This window comes from Salvelinus namaycush, chromosome 14, assembly GCF_016432855.1.
Source record: "Salvelinus namaycush isolate Seneca chromosome 14, SaNama_1.0, whole genome shotgun sequence".
Taxonomy (NCBI): domain Eukaryota; kingdom Metazoa; phylum Chordata; class Actinopteri; order Salmoniformes; family Salmonidae; genus Salvelinus; species Salvelinus namaycush.
The window spans coordinates 9,808,609-9,830,152 of NC_052320.1; the positions used below are offsets into that span (position 1 = coordinate 9,808,609).

General features: G+C 48.5%; 1 protein-coding gene across 1 annotated transcript in view; it reads left to right on the forward strand.

The window, feature by feature from the left end:
- The first annotated feature begins 596 nt into the window (after positions 1-596).
- LOC120059599 (low-density lipoprotein receptor-related protein 1-like) overlaps positions 597-21,544 on the forward strand; it is a 215,596-nt gene continuing 194,648 nt past the window's right edge. Inside the window, exons 1-2 of the mRNA XM_039008729.1 lie at positions 597-642; positions 1,456-1,578. Of these exons, the coding sequence (XP_038864657.1) occupies positions 597-642; positions 1,456-1,578 (169 nt within the window). The remainder of the gene's footprint in view (positions 643-1,455; positions 1,579-21,544) is intronic.

Consider the following 21,544-nt stretch of genomic DNA (forward strand, 5'->3'; position numbering starts at 1 on the left):
GGTAATAATTTTGATGTCGCCAGATTGACTTTAGATGAAGTATAACGTTAGCTAGCTAGCTAGCTAAGATTGAGGGGATGCCACTGGATTTTAGCTAGATAATGTTAGCATTGCTAGCTATTTTTTTTAATTATTTAATTATTTTTTCAAATTTTACCCCCTTTTCTCCCCAATTTTCGTGGTATCCAATCACTAGTAATTACTATCTTGTCTCATCCCTACAATTCCCGTACGGGCTCGGGAGAGACGAAGGTCGAACGTCCTCCGAAGCACAACCCAACCAAGCCGCACTGCTTCTTAACACAGCGCGCCTCCAACCCGGAAGCCAGCCGCACCAATGTGTCGGAGGAAACACCGTGCACCTGGCCCCCTCGGTTAGCGCGCACTGCGCCCGGCCCGCCACAGGAGTCGCTGGAGCGCTATTTTTGACGAACTTTGCTAGCTAACGACAACATTGACATCTGTCTAAAGTAAATTTGATGACAAGATAATGCTGGCAAAGTAATTTCTTGCTAAATATTTTACTACTTTAGCAATGTCATCGTATTTCCAGGCACTAGTGCAATTTAGACGAAACAGTAGTTTCTACGTCCAGAATGACTGGGCTTATCACCACTTTAGGGCACTACTATGGCGCTGCCGGTAGATTGCGGCTTGAGAACGTTCATAATAATGGCATGACGCAACGAGTGACGGAGGTGCAACCTATGAACAGTACCACTATATCAAACTGCCCACAAAACATGACAAAGTTGTCTCAAACGAAGTACACTCCTGATTCAAGAAATATATTCAGTGGTGGTCTACTAGCATGCTTTCTGTTCAGTTTAAAATAAAACATGAATGCCTTTACAGAAGTACAGGAATACAGTATACTAGTTTGGTTTTAGGGGAAAACGTTAAAAAAAAAAACTACTAAAACAACATGTTGGGCCGCCCGGGTGGCGCAGTGGTCTAAGGCACTGCATCACAGTGCTAGCTGTGCCACCAGAGACTCTGGGTTCGAGCCCAGGCTCTGTCGCAGCCGGCCGCAACCGGGAGGTCCATGGGGCGATGCACATTTGGCCCAGTCGTCCGGGTTAGGGAGGGTTTGGCCGTCAGGGATATCCTTGTTTCATCACGCACTAGCGACTCCTGTGGCGGGCCGGGCGCAGTGCACGCTGACCAGGTCGCCAGGTGTACGGTGTTTCCTCCGACACATTGGTGCGGCTGGCTTCCGGGTTGGATGTGCATTGTGTCAAGAAGCAGTGTGGCTAGGTTGGGTTGTGTGTCGGAGGACGCATGGCTCTCAACCTTCGCCTCTCCCGAGTCCGTACGGGAGTTGCAGCGATGAGACAAGACTATAACTACTACCAGTTGGATACCACGAAATTGGGGAGAAAAAAGGGGTAAAAAAACAAAAACATTTTTTTTTGTTGGTAATAGTACATGTGTTCTGTGTTCTGTCTTTTCCAGCTCCAAAGACGTGTAGTCCTAAGCAGTTTGTGTGTAAAGATCAGGTGACCTGCATCTCTAAAGGATGGCGCTGTGATGGAGAGAAGGATTGTCCAGATGGGTCGGACGAGTCGCCTGATATCTGTAAGTACAGTTTAGGGCTGTCCCCTACTAAAACAAATTATGATAGACCGAGAGTCGTCTGTTCTTTTGACCAATCGATTGGTTGAAATTTTTAAACATGTATTTTTCCATATATTGACACATCCTACGTGTTTTAATCAAATCAACTACATGCACTGAGCTTGTCTGATGCTTTAAGCACACTGTTTGGTTAAATAATTAAGACACAAATTACTAGAGGGAGTTCGACCGTGTTAAAAACAATGACAGCGAGTGACTGTGTGACTAGCACTCAATGTCTCTCTCTCCTCCCTGCTGCAGCGACCACCACCGAACACCAACAGTGCGTATTGTGCTGTCCGTGTTGCAGAAGATGCAACATAAGTACAGCCATTTCTGACTCAAAAGTTCTGTTACTGAAATCCCCTATTCCCTCAACCCTTGCTCTCTTTACGTGATACATACAGTTGAAGTCAGAAGTTTACCTACACCTTAGCCAAATACATTGAAACTCAGTTTCACAATTCCTGACATTTAATCATAGTAAAAATTCCCTGTCTTAAGTCAGTTAGGATCACCACTTTATTTTAAGAATGTGAAATGGCAGAATAATAGTAGAGAGAATTCTTTATTTCAGCTTTTATTTCTTTCATCACATTCCCAGTGGGTCAGAAGTTTACATACACTCAATTAGTATTTGGTAGCATTGCCTTTAAATTGTTTAACTTGGGTCAAACATTTCGGATAGCCTTCCACAAGCTTCCCACAATAAGTTGGGTGAATTATGGCCCATTCCTCCTGACAGAGCTGGTGTAACTGAGTCAGGTTTTGTAGGCCTCCTTGCTCACATACGCTTTTTCAGTTCTGCCCACAAATGTTCTATGGGATTGAGGTCAGGGATTTGTGATGGCCACTCCAATACCTTGACTTTGTTGTCCTTAAGCCATTTTGCCACAACTTTGGAAGTTTGCTTGGGGTCATTGTCCATTTGGAAGACCCATTTGCGACCAAGCTTCAACTTCCTGACTGATGTCTTGCATGAGGCTCTGCTCACGGAATCAGTAGGCTATTAAACAAACACTCAAACAGGCAACAGAAGCAGGATCTGTCTTTTTCTGTAAATATATATGTATGATTTATATAGCCAGGTACATTTAACAGTTGATTATAGACCTAATTAAGTTGGAGTATCCTCTTGTCACACCCTGGCCTCTGTTATATTGATTTTCTTTATTAGTTTAGTTAGGTCAGGGTGTGACATGGGGGATGTTTGTGTGTTTTGTCTAGTTTAGGGTGTGTGTATTGTTTTAAGGGGTTTTTAGTATGTATGGGGTTGTGTTCAGTGTAGGTGTTTAGGAAAGTCTATGGTTGCCTGATTTGGTTCTCAATCAGAGACAGCTGTTTATTGTTGTCTCTGATTGGGAGCCATATTTAAGGCAGCCATAGGCTTTAGGTGTTTGTGGGTAATTGTCTATGTTGAACGTTTGTAGCTTGTGTATGCACTTACGTTTGTAGCTTCACGGTCGTTTGTTGTTTTGTTTTGTAAAAGTGTTCGTTTCGTGTTTCGTCATCTTTAATAAAAGAAGATGTCTTCATATCCCGCTGTGCCTTGGTCCGCTTATTATGACGATCGTGACAGAATTACCCACCAACAAAGGACCAAGCGGCGGAATAAAAAGCAACAGCAGCGATCGCAGGATTTCTGGACATGGGAGGAAATCCTAGACGGGAGAGGACCCTGAGCACAGCCAGGGGAATATCACCGTCCCAAGGCAGAGATGGAGGCAGCACGGCGACACGGTAGGAAGCCCGAGAGACAGCCCAAAAAAATTCTTGGGGGGGGGGCACTTGGAGCAGTCGGCGAAGTTGAGGGGTGAGTCTGAGATTGTCGAGGAGTTATTGGACAGATTGGAGGAGAGTGAACGAAGGGGAGATTATGAGACATTCGAGGAGTTGTTGACGAAATTGGAGGAGAGTGAAGAGAGAGAGCTGTTGATTTGGCAGAGTATGCATGGCATTTTCCCTGAGGAGTGTGTTAGCTGTCCGATGCCACCTGTGTCAGTTCCTCGTACTCAGCCTGAAACTTGTGTTAAAGTTCCGGAAGATTTGATGCCGGCTATACACACCAGGTCTCCAGTACACCTTCACAACCCGGTGTGTCCTGTTCCTGCTTCTTGCACTCATCCTGAGATGCGTGTCCCCAGCCCGGTACCACCAGTTCCGGCACCACGCACTAGGTCTAATGTGCGTCTCCAGAGCCCTGTACGCACTGTTCCTGCTCCCCGCACTAGCCTTGAGGTGCGTGTCTCCAGCCCATTACCACCAGTGCCTACACCACGCACCAAGCCTCCTGTGCGCCTCCAGAGTCCTGTGTGTCCTGTTGCTGCTCCCCGCACTAGCCCTGAGATGCGTGTCCCCAGCCCGGTACCACCAGTGCCGGCACCACGCACTAGGCCTAATGTGCGTCTCCAGGGTCCAGTATGCCCTGTTCCTTCTCCCCGCACTAGCCTTCAGGTGCGTGTCCCCAGCCCGGTACCACCAGTTCCGGCACCACGCACCAAGCCTCATGTGCGTCTCCAGAGCCCTGTACGCACTGATCCTTCTCCCCGCACTCGCCCTGAGGTGCGTGCCCTCAGCCCGGTACCACCAGTCCTGGTACCACGCACCAGGCCTATAGTGCACCTCGAGAACTCAGTGTGCCCTGTTCCTGCTCCCCACACTAGCCTTGAGGTGCGTGTCTCCAGTCCGGTACCACCAGTTCCGGCACCAGCCAGGTGCCATGAAGCCGGCTCAACGCATCTGGTCTCCAGTGCGTCTCCTCGGGCCGGTGTACATGGCACCAGCCTTACGCATGGTGTCCCCGGTTCGCCAGCACAGCCCAGTGCGGGCTATTCCACCTCGCCGCACTGGCCTGGCTACGGGGAGCATTCAACCAGGTAAGGTTGGGCAGGCCCGTTGCTCAAGAGCTCCAGTACGCCTTCACGGTCCGGTATATCCGGTGCCACCTCCTCGCCTCAGCCCAGTACCACCAGTGCCAACACCACACACCATGCTTCCTGTGCGTCTCCAGAGCCCTGTTCCTCCTCCACGCACTCGCCCTGTGGTGCGTGTCTCCAGCCCGGTACCACTAGTTCCGGCACCACGCACCAAGCCTCCTGTGCGTCTCCAGAGGCCAGAGTCTGCTGTCTGCCCAGCGCCACCTGCGCTGCCCGTCTGCCCAGCGTCGCCTGCGCTGCCCGTCTGCCCAGCGTCGCCTGCGCTGCCCGTCTGCCCAGCGCCGTCTGAGCTGTCCGTCTGCCCAGCGCCGTCTGAGCTGTCCGTCTGCCCAGCGCCGTCTGAGCTGTCCGTCTGCCTAGCGCCGTCTGAGCTGCCCGTCTGCCCAGCGCCATCTGAGCCACCCGTCTGTCCTGAGCCTTCAGAGCCGCCCGTCTGTCCTGAGCCTTCAGAGCCGTCCGTCAGTCAGGAGCCGCCAGAGCCGTCCGCCAGTCAGGAGCCGTCCGCCAGTCAGGAGCCGCCAGAGCCGTCCGCCAGTCAGGAGCCGCCAGAGCCGCCCGCCAGACAGGAGCCGCCAGAGTCGCCCGCCAGACAGGAGCCGCAAGAGCCGCCCGCCAGACAGGAGCAGCCAGAGCCGCCAGCCAGACAGGAGCCGCCAGAGCCGTCAGCTAGCCAGGAGCCGCCAGAGCCGTCAGCCAGCCAGGACCTGCCAGAGCCGCCCGCCAGACAGGAGCCGCCAGAGCCGTCAGCCAGCCAGGAGCCGCCAGAGCCGCCAGCCAGAGAGGAGCCGCCAGAGCCGCCCGGCAGACAGGAGCCGCCAGAGCCGCCCGCCAGACAGGAGCCGCCAGAGCCGCCCGCCAAACAGGAGCCGCCAGAGCCGTCAGCCAGCCAGGAGCCGCCAGAGCCGTCAGCCAGCCAGGAGCCGCCAGAGCCGTCAGCCAGCCAGGAGCCGCCAGAGCCGTCAGCCAGCCAGCCAGGAGCCGCCAGAGCTGTCAGCCAGCCAGGACCTGCCAGAGCCGCCCGCCAGACAGGAGCCGCCAGAGCCGTCAGCCAGCCAGGAGCCGCCAGAGCCGTCAGCCAGCCAGGAGCCGCCAGAGCCGTCAGCCAGCCAGGAGCCGCCAGAGCCGTCAGCCAGCCAGGACCTGCCAGAGCCGTCAGTCAGCCAGGACCTGCCAGAGTCGTCAGTCAGCTGCCTGTCACGCCGGCGATGCCGGAATTGCTCCTCAGTCCGGAGCTGCCCCTCAGTCCGGAGCTGCCCCTCAGTCCGGAGCTGCCCCTCAGTCCGGAGCTGCCCCTCTGTCCAGAGGCGCCCATCAGTACAGTGGGGTTATTTTGGTGGGTCGTCATTAGGAGGAGGCCACGGAAGCGGGGATTAACTATGGTGGAGTGGGGGCCACGTCCAGCGCCAGAGCCACCACCGTGGACAGATGCCCACCCAGACCCTCCCCTATAGGTTCAGGTTTTGCGGCCGGAGTCCGCACCTTGGGGGGGGGGGGGGTACTGTCACGTTCCTGACCTTATTTCCTTTGTTTAGTCTTTGTTTAGTTGGTCAGGATGTGAGCTGGGTGGGCATTCTATGTTTTGTGTTTCTATGTTGGGTTTGTTGTTTGGCCTAATATGGTTCTCAATCAGAGGCAGGTGTTTGTCATTGTCTCTGATTGGGGACCATATTAAGGTAGCCTGTTTGCACTGTTGGTTTGTGGGTGATTGTTTCCTGTCTTTGTGTTCTGGACCAGATAGAACTGTTTTCGGTTTTCACATTTATTGTTTTGTTGCTTGTAGTGTTCACGTTATTATCTTTATTAAATCATGTTGAACACTAGCCGCGCTGCGTTTTGGTCCTCTCCTGCATCCCAGGAATGGAAGCCGTTACACTCACGCCCTGACCAAACCAAAATAGAGACATAAAAAAGGAACTAAGGTCAGGGCGTGACATCTCCTCACTTTTCTTAGACAATAAGACAAGGGCTGTTTTCTCGTCTCCTAACTCCGCTGCTGCCTCCACCGTATTGTTCTCCACACCAATATATGCTGGTTAACTTTGCTGTTATGCATATAGCAACATGGTCTAGGAAAAGGCGCCAATTCAACAGTGCACTGATGTGTTTCAGAACCACGGACAGCAACCGCAATCCATCACGGAAGAAAGCACATTTGTCATAAAATAATAATATTTGTATTATTGTTGCACCCTTGTTCTTACATTATATAACCATATACAGTTTCAGTAGCACATGTCTTAGACTGATGGACTGAGCCATCCCCACAGCCTCCACAATGGATCCGTTTTTTTCCTATGTTTGTACTTTTCTATAAACCAATTTCTGTGTTCATGCAAGTGACTGATTGAAGAAATCTTCACTCTCAGTGTCTGCAATTTGGCAGTACGCCCAGAACCTTGTTAAGAGAAAGGGATATCTCAGTTTCATGGTCTCAGTTTGGAGAGAAGAAGCCTTGTGAGGTATTGGTCAGTCACATGCTTGAACCAGTATTGGTTGGTCACATGAATGAAACAAACGTTAATTATTAATGATTTATTAATAAGCTAAATCATGCAAATATGACCTGTCTGCAGCATATAAGAACTAAACAGGACTGCCCCGTTAGAGCTTCTGACAGAACCTCTCCAACGCACTGACAATAAACAATGATTAATTTAAGATTGACTTCAAGTGTCTCTGAGTAAGAATTTCCACAACATTACTTTTGTAATTTTTTTCTTAACTCTATTTTCTTACAACTGCATTGCTGGTTAGGGCTTTTCAGTAAGCATTTCACGGTAAGGTCTACACTTGATGTATTCGGCGCATGTGACATAAAATCAAATTTGATTTGATTTGAGATTCAGCCGCGGGCCGATTTTGCCTAGAGCGGCTTGTCACGTTTGTCGTCGGGAGAAGGAGAGGAGGACCAAGGTGGAGCGTGGTAAGTGTTCATTATTTTAATAAAACAACTGAACACTGAACAAAACAACAAAAACGACAAACGAACAGTCCTGTAAGGTGACGAAAAACACTAAACAGAAAATAATCACCCACAACTCAAAATGGGAAAACAGGCTACCTAAGTATAGCTCCCAATCAGAGACAACGATAGACAGCTGCCTCTGACTGGGAACCACACCAGGCCAAACACATAGAAACACAACAACATAGAAAAAAGAACATCGACTGCCCACCCTAGTCACACCCTGGCCTAACCAAAATAGAGAATAAAAAGCCTCTCTATAGCCAGGGCGTGACACGGCTGGTCGGGGGGCCGGAACAGACTGTAATTACATATCATTTGTAGACTGCAAATTGACCGGAATTGACTAAAACATAATAATTTCAAACTTTTCTTACATTTGAATATGATCATGTGTCTCTCTATTATGTGTGGGAATACTTGGGAACAGATTTCTTCAATTAAAATCACTTGGAGCTGATTTCTTAGTGTTTTTTATGTCCAACAATGAAAATCCCCCCCCCCCCCCCCCCCCCCCAAGACATTGGGTTTAGATGTTTTCTGATTGCTTTTTAGCTTCACTAACCTTGCTTCCCATTCAGCTCATCCACAGATGATATTCAGTACAAACCATGGTGGCCATGTCTTGGCACACGTCGCCATTTAATTAGTGCAGTAAAGACATAAAGCCTTGTTCAGCCAGTGTAACATTGGTCAGGTTCTGCCCTCTCTGTCTGTCTGAAGGACATGGGTGTAGCATCTGCCCTGTCTGAATCTGCCCTGTCTGACTGCCATGTCTGGCTGGGCTGGGCTGGCTGTTATAGTCTAGTGAGTTATAGCGCTCTCTAATGAAGTCCTGTTGTTTAGTCTGGCTTTTCAGAGGGATGTGTCTGCTCATGTCTAAACTCTGCCTCATCTCATCTGTGTGGTCTCTCTGAGAGGCTGGTCCCAGGCAAGAAACTCCCATCTAACAGCCACCCTCTCCATTGCTGTTCTACACCCTAGAAAACTCTCATCATGTACAGCCTCCCTGTGTGTATGTATGTGTATGAAGGAGGCTCCTAACGGAGAAGACAAGTGTCTGTGTGCCACACCTCACATCTGTTAGGCCATGAACACTCTCCCTCCCAACAGTCAGTCTGGCATGGGGAGACGACTCATCAGACAAGTGGCTGACAGCCAGAACAAACACGTTTGTTATTGCTGGAGAAAAACACCATTAAGTGCACACAGATGGGCCTTTTGGATTCAACATTTATGAAATAGCTCAGTGGAATAAATCCTCCTCTGTTGTTGTGCTGAAAGCTAAATAAAACATGAACATTGGTGTTGAAATAGAGAGAGGGAAGTTTATATTGCTGTGTATATCATTGTGTCTGAGCTTGGATGCGTCTCCCATGGATAGGTCATCAAGTTCTCTGTTGTGTTCTGTTGTATACATGCCTGGTTCCAGATCTAATTGTGCTGTCTTGCCAACTCCTATGGTCATTGGCGTGACTGTTACCATAGAAGTTGGCAAGACGGTACAAACAGATCTGGAACCAGGCTAGTTATATCCCATTCCCCTCTCCAGATCTCCTATCTCTGGCAGTTCAATGAGTACACTGGATCCCCAGACCAACTTCGTACAAGCGTTGGTTGCCTCAGTCTGGGTCAAAATGTGTTAACTGGAGATAATCTAGAACTGTGGAAAATACTCTCCTCTATTTCCTTTCTCTGGGTGAAGATGAATTTGATTGAGCTTGGCTGGCATACTGGGACCAATGGAATAATCGCAAAATTATATGGAATAGTTCCATCTAGCTAGCACTCCAGGCAGGCTCAATCAGAATATTTGAAGGTGAACAAATACTAGTTGAACCCAGGTCTGAAACGTAGTGGTTAAAAAAATAAAAGCAGCTGGTTTCTTCATTCCTCTTCCTCCTCTTCTTCCTCCTCCTCCTGGGCTAACAGGGTCTTTAATAACATGTAGCCTGGCCGACGCTCCTCCTAACTCAATGTCCGCCTCTTCTAGACACAAACACACTCTCTCCTAACTCCATGTCCTCCTTGTCACGTCGAAATAGATTCAGTCTCCTCTCTCTGACTCCACTTTAACGACAGGCTGTATTTCTGCCTGCTTGAATAACAATAGTTCAGATCCACATGAAAACATGGAATGACTCCGGGAATAGATAGAACATTGCTCAGAGATGTACAAAAACATTCTAAAGTTCAAAATTGGTCTTTCCTTTAATGTTACCTCTGACTTTCACTGAGTTATTGAAAGAAAAAACTATTTTGATAGAGTTAGTTAAATAATGAATTACTGATCCGAAATCCTACAATGGCTCATTTTTAAAAAGCACAGTAAATTAAAAATAACTTTTTTTTAAACCATTTTTTCTCCCCAATTTCGTGGTATCAAATTGGTAGTTACAGTCTTGTCGTCTCATCGCTGCAGCTACCGTACGGACTCGGGAGAGGCAAAGGTCGAGAGCCGTGCTTTCTCCGAAACACAACCTAGCCAAGCCACACTGCTTCTTGAAACAATGCCCACTTAACCCGAAAGCCAGCCGCACCAATGTGTCGGAGGAAACACAGTGCACCTGGCAACCGTGTCAGCGTGCACTGCGCCCGGCCCGCCACAGGAGTCACTAGTGCGCGATGGGACAAGTACATCCTTGCCGGCCAAACCCTCCCCTAACCTGGACGACACTGGGCCAACTGTGCACCGTCCCATGGGTCTCCCGGTCACGGCTGGCTGCGACAGAGCCTGGACTCGAACCCAGAATCTCTAGTGGCACAGCGAAGCAGTGCCTTAGACCACCTCGCCACTCGGGAGGCCACAGTAAATCTATTTTGATGAAGAACTTCAGATAGTTATTACGAAGATATTCATTTCAAATGCCCTGCATGAACAGAGCCGGGTTTCAATAGAAACATATAGATCCACTCCAGTGTGCTGGAGTTGGTTTTCAGTTCAGTGGCAGCTGAAGAAACACTAGTGACTGTGTGAAGGGTTTCATTTACCAGAAGAGATCTTGATGGTCTGCTGTGGCTGAAACATTGCTCTCCACACAGTCCCCTTCAGGCAAATGAAACACTGCATTGTCTTTGTGGAGATATTACAGAAGTAATATGGACATTTCACTCACATCCAATTGCTTTGTAGCCTACTGACGGGGGAGAAAAAGATTAGTCTTTCGGGAGTTCGTCTTTTACTATTCATTTCACTCTTCAAGCAGGCATAATATAAATTGTGTGTAAAATATTTGAAATCCAGGCAGGTTTGGGTACTAGAGTCATCAGCCTTGGCCGTTTTCTCCGTCTCCCATGCTTTAAAGCCAACAGCATGGGAGGAGAGGCATTCGGTCCAACAGGCTGTAAACAATGAGGCCTCTCTCCCTCGACAACAGCTCCAACACAAGATTAAATAATGGAGGTTCTGGCCCTCTGTACTGTCCCAAATCCCCAGAACAGGACAGATATAACCACATAACAACAACGTATCAACCTAGTAGTTGCTGGGCTATGTGGAGGCTTTCAGTGGGATGTCCCATACTAGGCTCCGTAACAGGACACATACGTATAAATAACAACTCAGCAGTGAACATACGCTAGAACCTTTCTCTCTCTCTCCCCCTACCTCCCTCTCTCCTTCCCTTTCCCCCTCTCTCTCCCTCTCTCTCCCCCTACCTCCCTCTCTCCTTCCCTTTCCCCCTCTCTCTCTCTCTCTCTCCCCCTACCTCCCTCTCTCTCTCCCCCTACCTCCCTCTCTCCTTTCCTTTCCCCCTCTCCCTCTCTCTCTCTCCCCCTACCTCCCTCTCTCCTTTCCCCCTCTCCCTCTCTCTCCCCCTACCTCCCTCTCTCCTTTCCTTTCCCCCTCTCCCTCTCTCTCTCTCCCCCTACCTCCCTCTCTCCTCCCCTTCCCCCCTCTCCCTCTCTCTCTCCCCCTACCTCCCTCTCTCCTTTCCTTTCCCCCTCTCCCTCCCCCTACCTCCCTCTCTCCTTCCCTTCCCCCCTCTCCCTCTCTCTCTCCCCCTACCTCCCTCTCTCCTTTCCTTTCCCCCTCTCCCTCCCCCTACCTCCCTCTCTCCTTCCCTTTCCCCCTCTCCCTCTCTCTCCCCCTACCTCCCCCTCTCCTTCCCTTTCCCCCTCTCCCTCTCTCTCTCCCCCTACCTCCCTCTCTCCTTTCCTTTCCCCCTCTCCCTCTCTCTCCCCCTCCCTCCCTCCCTCTCTCCTTTCCTTTCCCCCTCTCCCTCTCTTTCCCCTCTACCTCCCTCTCTCCCCTTTCCCCCTCTCCCTCTCTCTCTCCCCCTACCTCCCTCTCTCCTTTCCTTCCCCCCTTTCGCTCTCTCTCTACCTCCCTCTCTCCTTCCCTTTCCCCCTCTCCCTCTCTCTCCCCCTACCTCCCTCTCTCCTTCCCTTTCCCCCTCTCCCTCTCTCCCCCCCTACCTCCCTCTCTCCTTCCCTTCCCCCCTCTCCCTCTCTCTCTCCCCCTACCTCCCTCTCTCCTTTCCTTTCCCCCTCTCCCTCCCCCTACCTCCCTCTCTCCTTCCCTTTCCCCCTCTCCCTCTCTCTCCCCCTACCTCCCCCTCTCCTTCCCTTTCCCCCTCTCCCTCTCTCTCTCCCCTACCTTCCTCTCTCCTTCCCTTTCCCCCTCTCCCTCTCTCTCTCCCCCTACCTCCCTCTCTCCTTCCCTTTCCCCCTCTCCCTCTCTCTCCCCCCTACCTCCCTCTCTCCTTCCCTTTCCCCCTTTCCCCCTCTCCCTCTCTCCCCCCCCTCCCTCCCTCTCTCCTTCCCTTTCCCCCTCTCCCTCTCTCTCTCCCCCTACCTCCCTCTCTCCTTCCCTTTCTCCCTCTCTCTCTCCCCCTACCTCCCTCTCTCCTTCCCTTTCTCCCTCTCCCTCTCTCTCCCCCTACCTCCCTCTCTCCTTCCCTTTCCCCCTCTCCTTCTCTCTCCCCCTACCCCCCTCTCTCCTTCCCTTTCCCCCTCTCCCTCTCTCTCCCCCTACCTCCCTCTCTCCTTCCCTTTCCCCCTCTCCCTCTCTCTCTCCCCCTACCTCCCTCTCCTTCCCTTTCCCCCTCTCCTTCTCTCTCTCCCCTACCTCCCTCTCTCCTTCCCTTTCCCCCTCTCCATCTCTCTCTCCCCCTACCTACCTCCCTCTCTCCTTCCCTTTCCCCCTCTCCATCTCTCTCTCCCCCTACCTACCTCCCTCTCTCCTTCCCTTTCCCCCTCTCCCTCTCTCTCCCCCCTACCTCCCTCTCTCCTTGCCTTTCCCCCTCTCCCTCTCTCTCCCCCTACCTCCTTCTCTCCTTTCCTTTCCCTCTCTCTCTCTCTCTCTCTCTCTCTCTCTCTCTCTCTCTCTCTCTCTCTCTCTCTCTCTCTCTCTCTCTCTCTCTCTCTATCCCCCTACCTCCCTCTCTCCTTCCCTTTCCCCCTCTCCCTCTCTCTCTCTCCCCTACCTCCCTCTCTCCTTTCCTTTCCCCCTCTCCCTCTCTCTCTCCCCCTACCTCCCTCTCTCCTTCCCTTTCCCCCTCTCCCTTTCCCCCTACCTCCCTCTCTCCTTCCCTTTCCCCCTCTCCCTCTCTCTCTCCCCCTACCTCCCTCTCTCCTTCCCTTTCCCCCTCCCTCTCTCTCCCCCCCTATCTCCCTCTCTCCTTCCCTTTCCCCATCTCCCTCTCTCTCCCCCCTACCTCCCTCTCTCCTTCCCTTTCCCCATCTCCCTCTCTCTCCCCCCCTACCTCCCTCTCTCCTTCCCTTTCCCCATCTCCCTCTCTCTGTCTCCCTCTATCTTGATCTCCCCTCTCTCTTCCCCTCTTTCCCACTCGTTCCCATTAGTCTCTCTCTCTCTTAAGCAGGACATATTGCCCCAACAGTGACTGGACAGTGTGTGAGGCATTATATCTAGGATGTCCCAAGTCCCATAGCCTCCACAGTAAAGTTGATGCCTAAACAAACCCATGTATTTATGTGTATTTAGGGAGTTTACAGTGTTCCTTATTTGTTCCAAAAGTGGAACGTTTATTTGGCCACTGAATTAAAGGTCTGACTCTGGCTGTACACACACACAACACAGAGAGCTGGTGTCAGGGGGTGCAAACAAAACTCCCTGCTCTTTCCCAGCAGTTTCCTTTCGACATGCCTTCCCCCCTGAGTCCTGACCACAGTCTAGTGTGTGTGTGTGTGTGTGTGTGTGTGTGTGTGTGTGTGTGTGTGTGTGTGTGTGTGTGTGTGTGTGTGTGTGTGTGTGTGTGTGTGTGTGTGTGTGTGTGTGTGTTTGTTAATGTTGTTGGGAATCAGAGTACTTTAATTACAGCATTATCACCAGTTCAAGGTAATTACTATAGCAAATTGGATCCCAAAGTATGTTCAGTTCACCCAGATTTTACAAGGCGGACACGCTTTTCTCTCTCTCGTTTTTGCTTGATCCTCTCTCCCTCTCTCTTTTTCTCTCCCTCTATAACTCCATCTTTCTTTCTCGCTCTCTCTCTTTCCCTCTCTCTTGTCGTTTGGCTGTTGTTCTATCTCTGTACAGGGTTGACCTACTGCTGCGCTCTCAGTGAACGTACTGATATACAGTACGTTGTGACAGGGCAGGCAGAGCTGGCAGACAACAAGGGCCTTGCTTATTTCTTTAAGTATGTCAATATATCAGTAGGAAAAGGACACTCCATTCACTGTGAAAGAACAGAAATAAAGGAACTCCATGGCCCCTACTCTCTCTCTCTCTCTCTGCCTCTCTCTCTCTCTCTCTCTCTCTCTCTCTCTCTCTCTCCTCTCTCTCTCTCTGCCTCTCTCTCTCTCTGCCTCTCTCTCTCTCTCTCTCTCTGCCTCTCTCTCTCTCTCTCTCTCTCTCTCTCTCTCTCTCTCTCTCTCTCTCTCTCTCTGCCTCTCTCTCTCTCTGCCTCTCTCTCTCTCTGCCTCTCTCTCTCTCTCTCTCTCTCTCTCTCTTTCTCTATCTCTTTCTCTCTCTCTTTCTCTCTCTCTGCCTCTCTCTCTGCCTCTCCCTCTGCCTCTCTCTTTCTCTCTTTCTCTCTCTTTCTTTCTCTCTCTCTCTCTCTCTCTCTGCACCTCTCTCTCTCTCTCTCTCTCTCTCTCTCTGCCTCTCTCTCTGCCTCTCTCTCTCTGCCTCTCTCTCTCTGCCTCTCTCTCTCTGCCTCTCTCTCTCTCGCTGCCTCTGCCTCGCTGCCTCTCTCTCTCTCTCTGCCTCTCTCCCTCTCTCTGCCTCTTTCTGCCTCTCTCTCTCTGCCTCTCTCTGCCTCTCTCTCTCTCTGCCTCTCTCTCTTTTTCTCTTTCTCTCTCTCTTTCTCTCTCTGCCTCTTTCTCTCTTTCTCTTTCTCTTTCTCTCTCTCTCTGCACCTCTCTTTCTCTTTCTCTCTCTCTCTCTCAATTCAAATATTACACTCACAAAAGTTTCAAAATAATAGAGACATTTCAAATGTTATATTATGGCTATGTACAGTGTTGTAACAATGTGCAAAAGTATGTGGACACCTCTTCAAATTAGTGAATTTGGCTATTTCAGCAACACACATTGCTGAACAGGTGTATAAAATCAAGCACACAGCCATGCAATCTTCATAGACAAACATTGGCAGTAGAATGGCCTACCTTTCCAACAAGTCAGTTCGTCAAATTTCTGCACTGCTAGAGCTGCCCCGGTCAACTGTAAGTGCTCTTATTGTAAACATATAGGAGCAACAACGGCTCAGTCGTAGGCCACACAACCTCACAGAACGGGACCGCCGAGTGCTGAAGCGTGTAGCACGTACAAATCGTCTGTCGTCAGTTGCAACGCTCACTACCGGGTCCCTAGGTGTGACCCTATCACCCCCTCCTCCCCTCTCTCTCTCAATTCAATTCAAAGGGCTTTATTGGCATAGGAAGCATATGTTTACATTGCCAAAGCAAGTGAAATAGATCATATACAAAAGTTAAATAAACAATCAAAATGAACAGTAAACATTACACAGAGACATTTCAAATGTCCAATTATGGCTCTTTCTCTGGGCTCTCCCTCTCTGCATGGTTCCTATTGTTTTAAAACACTAGACACCTACAGTACCCTTCAGCTCAGTCAGGGCTCAGGAACTGACCTACAGTACTCTTCAGCTCAGTCAGGGCTCAGGAACTGACCTACAGTACTCTTCAGCTCAGTCAGGGCTCAGGAACTGACCTACAGTACCCTTCAGCTCAGTCAGGGCTCAGGAACTGACCTACAGTACCCTTCAGCTCAGTCAGGGCTCAGGAACTGACCTACAGTACCCTTCAGCTCAGTCAGGGCTCAGGAACTGACCTACAGTACTCTTCAGCTCAGTCAGGGCTCAGGAACTGACCTACAGTACCCTTCAGCTCAGTCAGGGCTCAGGAACTGACCTACAGTACTCTTCAGCTCAGTCAGGGCTCAGGAACTGACCTACAGTACTCTTCAGCTCAGTCAGGGCTCAGGAACTGACCTACAGTACTCTTCAGCTCAGTCAGGGCTCAGGAACTGACCTACAGTACCCTTCAGCTCAGTCAGGGCTCAGGAACTGACCTACAGTACCCTTCAGCTCAGTCAGGGCTCAGGAACTGACCTACAGTACCCTTCAGCTCAGTCAGGGCTCAGGAACTGACCTACAGTACCCTTCAGCTCAGTCAGGGCTCAGGAACTGACCTACAGCGGCACCAGTCTTCAGGACTGAACTACAATGACAGTTATGTTCCTCACTGTACTCTTCCTTTGTGAGTAAAACAAATTATAAAAAGTCATTTAAACTGTATGTTTTCCAGCTAATGTACTGTAAGGGACATTGTGTGTGTCTGGGTCATTTGAGTGAGGCAACGTTGTGTTATCCTCCTTGAAGTCTTTACATAACGGGATCTGTCTTACCTCTGGAACCCTCTCTAATGGCACAGCCACAGGAAGACAGGAAGCAAAGGATCAACCAGAAATCCACATACTGTACTGGATTGATGAAGTGGGGGTAGAAAGATGTGGAATTAAAGGTGTGTTTATTTGTGTGTGCACGTGCATTTGTGTTTGTGTGTGAGGAATAATGATGAGTCAATCTATTTCAGGTAGGCTAAGTATCAAACAAATCCTTTGGGACAAACTGCACAGTTAGCTCCCCTGTCTTTCTCTCTATGCTACAATATTTATACTATTTGGCTATAGAGCACAGTCAGCAAATACTCACTTATTTATTTTGCAATTAATTTATTTCCTTGCTTTTCGTCCATTTTTTAAATGTTGTGTGGATAAAGGTTTATAGTGTAATGAGCAATGAGGTGAATTTGACAGGGCCTGAGTTCTTCAGACTATTCTGTTATTTGCTGATGTAAGTGAATGGGCCAACTTCTTATAAAAATATTTAGGATGAATGAAATCCAACCAATTCATACTTGAGGAACCATGCTTCCCTGAAAGCTGTAAGCATATTTGTTTCAAGAACCACATAAGCTTTTCAATTGTATTTCTGTCGTTGCTTGAGAGGACATACTGCATGTATAAACCCTACTGGGTGCCAGGTAGCCTGGTTAAGAGCGTTGGGCCAGTAACCGAAAGCCACCTGGCTAGGGGCTCTATTTTAACAAATCTAACGCAATCATAAATCTAAGCCAGGCGGGAACACTATAGGTTCAGAGGTTTGTCAGAAATACTTTTGCTATTTTCACTATTAGAATTATCGGCGCACTTGATGGCGTTGGCTTTTGATGAATTAACAAGTGTGTGTCGAGGCTTGGCCCCTCACCGGCCAATCAAAATGCGAAATATGTGGTTGCTTCAAGTTGTGTATATTTTATGTGTTGCCTTGGAATCATCTCCAATTCGTCTACATCTTTGCTAAATACGTTAACTTGAACCCATTTGCAGTCCACATTGTTCTAAGTAATTGCATGGCTTCAATAGCATTCACACTGTTTTAAGGGCTAGGCCAACTGTAAATTGCTTTATGGCTGCGCATGGCAATGGCAAACATTGTCAATAAGCAAGATTCAATTCATTATTGATAAGCCCTAAAAAGAGAACAACTAATTCTAATCAAATTCCAAACAAAACAACAACATGTTTTAAATAGGTTATGTCACACTTACAGGCACCATCATTTCTCCCCGTTGGCATATAATATTAAAACAACGCAGACTATGGAGGGTTTTACGCACATCGAAAACGGGACCTGCATGGCTAAAATAATGTGGGCCTAATGCATATATAAAAGGGAATGTCAACTCACTGTTTTACTACTCTCAAACTTCATATTTTAATAAAGCTTTCGTGTTTAAGATTTATTTCCAAGCGGTCTCAAAAGCCAACCCCTTATCGACAGTCTTGAATATTTCGGGATTTCATTGGGCAGACAAAAAAAGGCTTAATTGAGAGGGGGGTAGGCTATGCTTGGTTTTAATCCAAATAAAATGAAATTGGAAAAAACATTCGTTTTTTATGTTTCTAAATACGAAGTACATTATGCTACTCTTGTTCCATGCGTATATGGGCAGTGTGCATCACGGCTGGATAGGCTGCGTTTTCGCTGTCAAAATTCATGCCATAACCAACTGCGTTACCGCTAAAACCAGCTTTTGGTCTTAAATATCTCTACTGGCGCTGCCTGAAATTAGCACTTTGGATCAGGTTTTTAAGGACGCACGTAAAATATTTCCAACACCTCCCATCTGAGCGCAAGCGTGCTGATGTTAGACAGGTAAATTGCCGAACCTGGCGTTCACTATTTAGCTTTTTACAATGCAATTTGCTGTGTCATAATGGCCTTTACCTTCTACAACTACTTTGAATGTTGTAGCTATCAATGGTCCCATTAACAATTACCCATATTAGCAAACTTATTTCTTTTCAAACTTCATATATCTCTACTGGGCCCTATAGGTTATTTATCGTCATGAACGATATAAGCAAAATGTCCCTGAAAAGTGGTTGGTTTGGTCTGTGTCGATAATTTTTGTTTATCGTCCCACCTTTAGCTGGGACGATACACTAAGTTGACTGTGCCTTTAAACAGATTGGAATATTCCAGAAAACGATGTCATGACTTTAGAAGCTTCTTATAGGCTAATTGACATCATTTGAGTCAAATGGAGGTGTACCTGTGGATGTATTTCAAGGCCTACCTTCAAACTCAGTGCCTCTTTGCTTGACATCATGGGAAAATCAAAAGAAATCAGCCAAGACTTCAGAAAAAAAATGTGTAGACCTCCACAAGTCTGGTTCATCCTTGGGAGCAATTTCCAAACGCATGAAGGTACCATGTTCATCTGTACAAACAATAGTACGCAAGTATTAACACCATGGCCGTCATACCGCGTTCTGTCTCCTAGAGATGAGCGTACTTTGGTGCGAAAAGTGCAAATCAATCCCAGAACAACAGCAAAGGACCTTGTGAAGATGCTGGAGGAAACAGGTACAGAAGTATCTATATCCACAGTTAAACGAGACCTATATCGACATAACCTGAAAGGCCACTCAGCAAGGAAGAAGCCACTGTTCCAAAATCACCATAAAAAAGCCAGACTACGGTTTGCAACTGCACATGTGGACAAAGATCGTACTTTTTGGAGAAATGTTCTCTGGTCTGATGAAACAAAAATAGAACTGTTTGGCCATAATGACCATGTGTGTGCGAGCAAGGAGGCCTACAAACCTGACTCAGTTACCCCAGCTCTGTCAGGATAAATGGGTCAAAATTCAACCAACTTATTGTGGGAAGCTTGTGGAAGGCTACCCGAAACGTTTGACCCAAGTTAAACAATTTAAAGGTAATGCTACCGAATACTAATTGAGTATATGTAAACTTCTGACCCATTGGGAATGTGATGAATGAAATAAAAGCTGAAATAAAGAATTCTCTATACTATTATTCTGACATTTCACATTCTTAAAATAAAGTGTGATCCTAACTGACCTGAATTTTTACTGAATTTTTACTTGTATTAAATGTCAGGAATTGTGAAATATTCAGTTTAAATGTATTTGGCTAAGGTGTATGTAAACTTCCGACTTTAACTGTACATACACTCATACACTCACTCACTCACTCACTCACTCACTCACTCACTCACTCACTCACTCACTCACTCACTCATGGCCCACACACACTGCCCCTGCCCCTTTGTCTGAGCCGTCTGTCTTTCACGCCGCGGCTGTCTCTCCAGGATGACCGAACCACTGCCATGAAAAGGGGAAGAGCACTGCAGAGGGAGAAAGCTGGAGGAATGGTGGAGGGATGGAGGGCATAGAAGGATGAAGGGATAGAGGAATAGAGGGAACGATGGAGGGATGGAGGGCATATAGGGATGGAGGGAAATGGTGGAGGGGATAGAGGGATGGAGGGAAACGGTAGATGGATAGCGGGGAGAGAGGGAGGGAACGGTGGAGGGATGGAGGGGATAGATGGATAGAGGATGAAGGGGACAGCGGTAGGGAACGATCGAGGGAATAGAGGGTTTAGGGGATAGAGGGATGGAACAGTGGAGGGATGGAGGGGATGGAGGCACAAGTGTAGGAAACGTATGTGAACTAAAGGAGTTTTAGGGAATGGTTTATCTGAGGGTAAAAATATATTTGTACAAGAGAAAAGAGAAAGTACAAGATTAGGGCGGTGTCCTAAATGGTACCCCATGCCCTATTTAGTGCACTACTTTTGACCAGAGACCATGGGGTGGTGGGCGGTGTGTGTAACATTAACAGGTGCTGTTGGAGGGGGAGCAGGGGCCGATGCTGACACACACACACACACACACACACACACACACACACACACACACACACACACACACACACACACACACACACACACACACACACACACACACACACACACACACACAGAGAGGAAGGAGCAAAGCCCTGTAAATCCCTCAGCCCTGCTCACCCTCCTCAATCTGGGCTATCAGTAGCCAACGAACACAGCCCTTTCTCATGCCAGCCAGGCATAGCTTCTCTCTTCCTTCTGTCTCTACCAGCTGTCTTTTAACACACACACACATACACACACACACACACATACACATGCACATACACACACACACACACACATACACACACAGTGAGGCATCGGATGCGCACACACCACCCGCCGCTTCAGAGTATATTACTCGCTAATGTCCAGTCCCTAGTTAACAAAGTCGATGAAATTAGGGCAAAAGTTGCTTTCCAAAAAGATATCCGGGATTGTAACATACTCTGTTTCACGGAGACGTTGCTAGCTGGGGACATGCTGTTGGAGTCCGTACAGCCAACAGGATTTTCAGTGCATCGCGCCGACAGGAACAAACATCTCTCTGGTAAGAAGAAAGGTGGGGTGTATGTTTCATGATTAACGACTCATGGTGTAATTGTAACAACATACAAGAACTCAAGTCCTTTTGTTCACCTGACCTAGAATTCCTCACAATCAAATGCCGACCGTATTATCTCCCAAGAGAACTCTCCTCGGTTATCGCCAAAGCCGTGTATATCCCCCTGCAAGCGTATACCAAGACAGCCATCAAGGAACTTCACTGGACTTTATGCAAACTGGAAACCATATATCCTGAGGCTGCATTTATTGTAGCTGGGGATTTTAACAAAGCTATTCTGAGAACAAGGCTACCTAAATTCTATCAGCATATCGATTGCAGTACACGAGCGAGTAACACACTGCTACTCTAACTTCCACGATGCATACAAGGCCATCCCCACCCTCCTTTTGGCAAATCTAACCATGACTCCATCTTGTTACTCCCCTCCTATAGGCAGAAACTAAAACAGGAAGCACTCGTGCTTGGGTCTATCCAACGCTGGTCTGACCAATCGAGTTCCACGCTTCAAGATTGTTTCGATCACGTGGACTGGGATATGTTCCGGGTAGCCTCAGACAATAACATTGACGTATACGCTGACTCGGTGAGCGAGTTTATAAGGAAGTGTATAGGAGATGTTGTTCCCACAGTGACTATTAAAACCTTCCCTAAGCAGAAACCGTGGATTTATTTCAGCATTCGCGCAAATCTGAAAGCACGTACCACCGCATTTAATCATGGCAAGGCGACTGGAAACATGACCGAATACAAACAGTGTAGTTAT